General features: G+C 43.1%; 2 protein-coding genes across 2 annotated transcripts; one reads left to right on the forward strand and one right to left on the reverse strand.

Annotated features, from left to right (window-relative positions):
* Window positions 1–232: 232 nt before the first annotated feature.
* Window positions 233–1,571, forward strand: LACBIDRAFT_322390 (uncharacterized protein; the record flags this gene model as incomplete). The annotated part of the gene is made up of 7 exons (XM_001875466.1): window positions 233–250; window positions 298–403; window positions 533–542; window positions 732–798; window positions 846–881; window positions 923–1,174; window positions 1,209–1,571. 7 exons carry the CDS (start codon window positions 233–235, stop codon window positions 1,569–1,571), a joined length of 852 nt encoding a protein of 283 aa, XP_001875501.1.
* A 2,970-nt stretch (window positions 1,572–4,541) lies between these two features.
* LACBIDRAFT_322391 (uncharacterized protein) lies at window positions 4,542–6,947 on the reverse strand (the record flags this gene model as incomplete). Its single annotated transcript, XM_001875910.1, has 29 exons — window positions 4,542–4,586; window positions 4,639–4,697; window positions 4,755–4,757; window positions 4,826–4,831; window positions 4,879–4,913; window positions 4,938–4,940; window positions 4,986–4,988; window positions 5,047–5,144; window positions 5,233–5,235; window positions 5,308–5,310; window positions 5,374–5,376; window positions 5,442–5,444; window positions 5,510–5,534; window positions 5,579–5,603; window positions 5,648–5,672; window positions 5,721–5,741; window positions 5,786–5,788; window positions 5,851–5,853; window positions 5,906–5,908; window positions 5,975–5,977; window positions 6,041–6,064; window positions 6,109–6,111; window positions 6,291–6,293; window positions 6,354–6,356; window positions 6,411–6,413; window positions 6,474–6,476; window positions 6,705–6,707; window positions 6,812–6,826; window positions 6,870–6,947. The coding sequence occupies 29 exons, from the start codon at window positions 6,945–6,947 to the stop codon at window positions 4,542–4,544; spliced, it is 507 nt and encodes a 168-aa protein (XP_001875945.1).
* Between the last annotated feature and the right edge of the window lie 878 nt (window positions 6,948–7,825).

The raw sequence follows: 7,825 nt of genomic DNA on the forward strand, positions 1-7,825 counted from the left end.
TCACATTTTATCTCTGTATATTACTGGGACTCCGTACTTGCTTGAGAACGAGGTGAAAGGGGAACGGTGCCAATTATATTCAAACACCCATCACCTACCAACGCCCGTCTGTCTTCCAAACCCACGAAAACTCGCAAAACGAGTCGAAAAACTCCTCTCAAAGCCCCTCAACAACCCCTTTGAATCACTACAGTGCTATCAGTTGAAAAAACCCGTCAAAACACGTCGAAAAATGGGGGGAGAACAGTTTGTCAGTTTCAACACCCTGGATTCGAAGAACACCTCCTAGCCCTATAGCGCAAAGCGCTTGCCAAGGAACTCTGGAAGAAACTCGCGGATTCGACGGTAGCTGAAGAGAGGACGGAGGAGAGATGGTGTGGGATTGCGTCTTGGTTCCATTTGGGTGAGTACTTGGGTTTGGTGCATATCAACAACGAGTACTGATTCTATTCAAGTTGTTGATCTGTTGGCTATACCGTATACCACTGCCTGATCTCGCACTAGGAGCTGGCTGACGACATCATTTCCGTAGAAAACGACACGTACGTTACCTCCTTTGTCTCTGACCCTAGCCCCCTAGAAGCCATGACCTTACACGCGTCGTATTCAGGGAAATAGCGTGGTTTCGATCACTACTACAACAAGTATCCGACATGCAACAAATGATGTTCGGACGGCAACTCAAACACGTCGTTAGACTGGGGAACCCACTGATGATACGTACCCATGAGGCGGAGGACGACGCGTAGCGGATTGCAAAGGAGGGGGTCTGAAACAGTCCAAGGTTTGTCCCCTTCCGTTAGCTATCCTTTCCCAGTTCTTACAAGAACATACCACCATCACAGATTCACGCATACTGCTCCTCTGATACGCCGGAATTTGTAGGTGGGCTAGTGTCCCAACGTCTACATCTATATCACAGGTAATCCTACCCTTTTCCCTTTCCCTTCTAGCCTCATCCACCCTCTTTTCACAGATGCGGATCTACCAAACGTCCTCTATCAGCCCTCCCTTGGAGCTCCGAATTCTCCTTAAAGTTAACCTTCCTTCATGTCTCTCAAGCCTATACGAATCCCTCACGACCAGCTTGAAGGGAAAGATGTCGCTGACGTGGACGACCGAGTTCATGGGTTTGGCAATGGAGAGAGGGGAGGAACGAGTGAATGCGCGCAAGGTGTGCGGTTTGAAGTGGTTTTGCACGCATACAGGCACTTGAGATGGGATGGCGATGCTATCAGAAGGGTTGGTCACACCTTTCCCTCGGACTCGACGACATCTTTACTCAAAACGGCCTCTTTCTATCCATACCCCAACATGCCCATCGTCCACCTACTACTCCCAGTCCAGTGCCGTCCCCTGACTCGTTCAGGCTGAGATTCATAGATGCTTCTTACAAATTCCTGCACCCATCCATCCCAACTCCCTCTGTACTTCGTTCATGCGTCTTCCACATCATCCATCTCACCTTCAGCTTCTGCGCAGTTTGGAACTCCGCCGCCAACGCCATCGACGTCAGACGACGAGTTCGCGCTCCCGTCGCTGTGGTTCAATGCCTGCCCAGCAGCCAGTAAGCCGCTTGTCATTACCAAGCACAATGGTTCGTCGTCAACGTCCCCGTTAAACGGCAGCAAGTGCCTCAGTTCCGCATCACCCCTCTGGCCGTTTAAGAATTCCATGGGAAGATCCATTCCACTCTCCTCCCTCATCCTCATCCGAGGACTCGTTTTACGAAACTGACGACGGCAAGGCGAATCCCACTTAGAATGGTATACGCGAGAATCTCAAATTCTCACCCTCCCCTCTCCCCTCCCCACCACTCACACCTGAGTTAATGTTCGTCCCTCGCCACTCAATGCGCTACTCGAAATGGCTCCCACTCACACGTTTCCCACTCTCCTCCACTTTCCCTCCTGCTGGCAAACGACAAAGCAGAAGAAGTTATATACTGAACCACCAACCAAAACCTTTCCCAACGCTCGTCCGCTCCTTATCTGCCTCTTCTTCCATCCTCTCCTCTTCTTCTAGTGAAATGAACACCGCTCGTCACCCTTCCCCACCTCCCCCACCTCTTTCCACTCCCGCGTACCGCACACCCCAGCCTCAGCCTCGCCTTCATCTCGCAGACCACCTCCACGCTCAAGCATCCCTGCAGACTGCGTCTTCGAAACGACGACCAGTCCTCTGTGTTCTCCCCTTTACGGGGATGATCTGGACTTGAGGACCGCCTGTTCATTTTCGTCTGAATCGGACGACTTTCGATTCGACGTGGACGTGCACGTGGGAGGGGAGACTGGGTATCCGATGATGCTCCCCCTCTCTTCCCTTCGAGCCCCAACGTCAACTTGGCAACTAACATCGCCAACGGCCTTGAAGAACTCTGACCACGTGCTTCTATGCAGCCCTCCTTTGACAACCTCTCGCCTTTGCCAAGCCCAATGCTGAAATCGAAATGGTCCTCTTTGACGATCGGCTCGATTCGCGAGGAACGTGGTCCTTCCGCCAAATTGAGTTTGTACTTTGGAGGTGGTGAATCGGGGGAGTAAGAACTCTAAGGTTCCTCAGACGCCGACGTCGATGAAGAGCCCCCAGTCGTACCTCATACGCAGCGAAGAGTCCTTCCACGATGATGACGAGGAGCCCCCGTGGATATGGACGTCATGATTATTAGTTATGACCATGGGGACGGAGGAGAAGGGGGTGGGTTACGCCTACGATTAGTGATGTGGGGAGCGATGATAGTGCGTTGAGTAGCAGTAGCAAGGGCTGAGGAGAAAGCCTATTCCTCTGCTTCTTATCACTTGGACGGCTTGATTGTTGGTCTCTTTTTCTTTTTCCTGTTTCCTCTTGATGTTTTCTTCTTTGCTTCCCCTCATAGACCACACTACCTTGACTCTTAGCATATATATGGTACCATACATCACCATTATCTGTTCACGCTCCCTTACTGTACATACAAGCCTTTCATATATATCTCACCCATGTATATGAGAACTTCGATACGGCTTACCGATCATTGTGCTGGGTAATTATCTGCCTGGCAAAGTCCGAGATTTTGGACATGAGGTGTTTCTCAATGGATACTACACCTACATTAACCAAAATTGGCCTGTAGATAGTCATAAGTACATCACACACTTCCTTCAAAAAACTTTGACAATATATTGCACCAAAAAAGAGAGATTGAGGCTGACATTATCTGCCAGGGCGTACCAACATCGTCACACTCCCCAAATTGGGACAGCAACACATTGGACAAGTAAACAACACATTGGGTAGATAAACGACATATTTTAGGGAGTGTGTTGCTATTTCATGGGTAATGTGTTGAAAATTATACCTGTTTAGATGCTGCTAGACTTCATTCAAATTTTATAACAAGTCAAGGGGGTGGCGGAACATGGATCCCACATATAGGGTTAGGGGGGTGGTCCGCTTGGGGGTCAAATTTTTTTTTGGGACCTACTTTAGAAAAGTCCTTCCAAAGCCCAAATAATGCTCACAAAAGAAGTTGAAAAGTTCAGATGTACGACAAACAACTAATTTACATACTGACTGTCCGAAATTGTGACTGAGAACCAAAAAATCAACAAACTTTCAACAAACTTTTTTTTCAATGCCTGAAGCTGCACACTGTATCAACGCTGTATTCAGTACGTACCCCATGTCCACCCCTTTCAGGAGGTTGTATGCTAACAACACATTCAGGCTTTCTAGATGTTTGTGTGCCCTGTGTTCAGCTTCCCGATTTCCGTCACCTGCCAAGTATGCACACAATTTTGAATTCGCCACAGCAGCAACAAGGTTAGCTGTGGAATGAAGTCTGGGTGTGTTAGACCTATGTGGCTATGGATGTGAAGCACCGTCACATGTAGAAACTCGAAAATTTCATGTTTTTGACATAGGAACTTGGAAAATTTCCTTTTATGGGGGGGGGGGGGTATGTCAAGGGTGTCCTAATTTTTTTTGGGACTGTATATGCAAAATCCACATTCCACCACCCCCTTGTAACAAGTTAGAAAAAAGAAGTTAGTGCTGTGAGGTATAGGAGTACTTCCTATATATACTTTTTTTTTGAACACTTTCTGTACTCATGGAATTAGCAGTGTAAGATTTACCAATGAACTATGGATCAGGAAAGGCAAAGGAAAGGACACTAAATAGATTATAAGAGAATTGATGGTGGAGGACATAGCTAGTGTTGCTGAAGTTCGGTCCAGAACTTTGGTTTGCACCCAAACCTCTGAACCAAATGCAAAGTTCAGTTCGAGTTCAGGTTCAGGTTCAGGCTCCAGTAACTTTCTGTAAAACATTGCATGAGTGGGGAAGTCCAAATAGAGTAGACAGTGATGCCAAACAACCAACCAACAACCTGATGTAGTAATCCCAAGATTGCAACAGTGTTGTGAAATCCATTGACTTTAGAGCTAGGTTGTTTAAATAAGTAATACCTCAGCAATTCATACTTCATCTACACCTCAAGAGGCAGAAACTGAACTGAGCAATCCAAGATTTTGTTTCTTCTCAGTGTATGCATAACTCAATCATAGAGATGTTAGAGGAATCACAGTTATGGAGGATGTATCAACCTGAGGGGAATAGAGATGAACAAGAAGAAATAGAGCAGATAACGACACATACAAAATTTGACATTTTGCAAAGAAACAGGATGATTAAAATTTGGATAGCTCTGCATCTTTCTATACATTTTGAAGATGAATATTCAGTGAGCATTGACAGCAAGAAACAAAGCATACCCTCTAAAAATTGGAGAATTTTATGACACCAAAGATTCTAAGACAATATAAAATGGAGTTGACTTGCTCACTATATTCTGAAATGAGTGACCCAGTTAAATAATGTTAAGAAATAAATACATACTTTCTAATAAAAAGAATGATTGAAAGGGGAAAGTGCTAGAATCTGGATTAAATACATACAAGCTACAAAACATCAGCATTATTGTGTAATAGAAAATAAAAACATACAATCTGAGTTTAAAAAAGCACATATCAGGGTAATGGAAATGAGAATAAATGAATAACCCACATCCTGAAGAAAGGAAACACAAAGATGTCATAAAAGTGGCCCATGGGGTGCTGAAATCCAACTAACATGCTGGAAGATATTGATTGGAGATTAATCATCTGATAAAAAATAATGTTTAAAAACATGTAGATTAAAAATGAAAGCTACCAAATAACACTCACAAGACATAGAGAAGTGCAGACATACTTTCTATAAATGAAAAGAATGAGTGCAAGAACAAAGTGAGTAGATTAGATTAGGATAAGAATATAAGCAACTCACATGCTAAAAAGGAAATGCCAAAAACAGATTGCTCAAAAAATATACAGTGAAGAACAAATAACTTACATACTAAAAAACATGAAGACAGATATGTGTGAGAACAGTAATTCATGACCAAAGGCAAAGCAGCTTACTGTCTGAGAAAGAAGTGCCAAAATATGTATTACCACAGGAGTGCACTTTAAAAACCAGGCTGACTCACCCCCTGAAACAAGGCAGGCCACAGTCTGTGTCACCAGAAGAGTGCACATTAAAAACTAGGCAAACTCACCCCCTGAAACAAGACAGGCCACAGTCTGTGTCACCAGAAGAGTGCACATTAAAAACTAGGCCAACTCACCCTCTGAAACAAGACAGGCCACAGTCTGTGTCACCAGAAGAGTGCACATCAAAAGCCAGGCCAACTTACATACTGAAACAAGACAGGCCACAGTCTGTGTCACCAGAAGAGTGCACATTAAAAACCAGACCAACTCACATACTAAAACAAGACAGGCCACAGTGTCACCAGAAGAGTGCACATTAAAAACCAGGCCAACTCACATCCTGAAACAAGACAGGCCACAGTGTCACCACATTAAAAACTAGGCCAACTCACTTTCTGAAACAAGAGAGGCCACAGTCTGTGTCACCAGAAGGGTGCACATTAAAAACCAGGCCAACTCACCTCCTGAAAGAAAGACAGGCCACAGTGTCACCAGAAGAGTGCACATTGAAAACCAGGCCAACTCACAATCTGAAAAAGACAGGCCACAGTCTGTGTCACCAGAAGAGTACATTGTGAAAGGAATACTAACTCACCCTCTAAAAAAACACATGGCCAAATTGTATGTTTTAGAAGTGTGCAAAAAATATGAAAGCCAGACATCATACTTTCTAAAACATGTCAAAGCACATCATGATCACCAGAACAGTGCATGAAAAAAGGAAGGCAAGAGAATGAGTCACCAGAAGAGGGAATAATCAATAGGGAAACATCATACCCCCTAAAAGTGGTGAGTTCAGCACAGAATTCAGTCAGAAAAAAAGAAATCATAATTACTTACCCACTAAAAAAATCTGTTATAGGCATACATAGACATTGTGAATAGATGACATCTCACTGCCTGGATTTATACACAAGCATATTAGCTGTATAAGTAGCATGATCAACAGTTATTACTTACTTGCTGAAATAAATAGATAGCTGATGATAAGATGTGATGTATCATGCAAAATAATTGCCCACAAACTAATGAGAACTATTAGAATATATTAAAACTTGAACAATTTGAAGATGTACATTCTGCAAGAAAAAACAAAAACAAAAATAAAACTCTGCTTTGCTGGGTAATTGTTTTGTTCTTACTTCCTGTGCTTTATCAACACCAATAAAATGTCATTGTGGCTTGGCTTACATGCTGTAAAATGGGTCAATATTTTATTTTGATACTTTATAGGTACACATACCTCCTTTTCACCTTACTGGTTAAATTTTGAGCAGTATTATTTTCTGGTTACTTACTGTCTGTTGGAAGATCTTGATAAATCAGTGAATATATTCCAATATTATAAAGTCTTACTCCAGAAAAATCAATAACTTGTTGATATAGCTCTGTCAAATTTCTTGTAGCAATTGACCCCTGTGATGTCTTGTACATGTTAGAGTGTGATGACCATCTTAAAATTGTAATTACTAACTTGAAACAAATCCTTTGCCTTATTCATGGACTGTAACATCCCTACTCTCTTATGATTTCCAAAAGTCAGCATGGTATTATACCATGTCTTACCCTGAAAAGTCAGTAAAGTTTTTATGAGAGTTACCAAAGAGGTCATGATTGTTTCATCCACATTTGATTGCTGCTTCTGAAATCCTAACAGAATATGCTGTGGCCAATTATAGCAAGCATAGTTGGCCACATCACCATCAAAAAAGTCTTTTGAAGGGTATTTTGCCAGATGCTCCAAACAGTGTATGGCCAGATGAAGGTGTCGCAGAGGAGGATCAATGAAATGTTGCTCTGATCGTGATTTGAGGGTCAGAAAATCCCAAAGAGATGTGTGATAGAGCATAATGGGCTCATTATCATCTCCAGGAATTTTGATAATTGACTGTACCCCCAGTAGCTCATGTATAACCTCCTCATGCTGAAGATTGAGAAGGGAGCTAAGAAAAGAGATAGATTTGTTGTCCTCCAGAATCATGATTGTTCCAAGAATCAGATAAAGAGCTTCTGTCCCAGAACCAGATGAAAGAACTTGTTTATAGAGTGGATCCAGACCATTAGCTCCAGATTCCAAAAGCTGTTGCAATGCTTTGTGTGGCATGGAATCTCCTCCAAGATACTGAATTAATGTCATAGCAAATGCAAATGAACTGCCAGCCTTATCAAGAAGTACAGTAAGATCTTCAGCTGATGGCCAGGGCTTTGGTATTCTCTGCATCATCCGATGATTCTGGTCAAAGATACAAGCAAACTCCCTTTTGAAGTATACTTGAATGTTTGAATGAGCATCAAAATTCTCCAAGTCCAAA

The sequence above is a fragment of the Laccaria bicolor genome, genomic scaffold, assembly GCF_000143565.1.
Source record: "Laccaria bicolor S238N-H82 LACBIscaffold_3 genomic scaffold, whole genome shotgun sequence".
NCBI lineage: Eukaryota > Fungi > Basidiomycota > Agaricomycetes > Agaricales > Hydnangiaceae > Laccaria > Laccaria bicolor.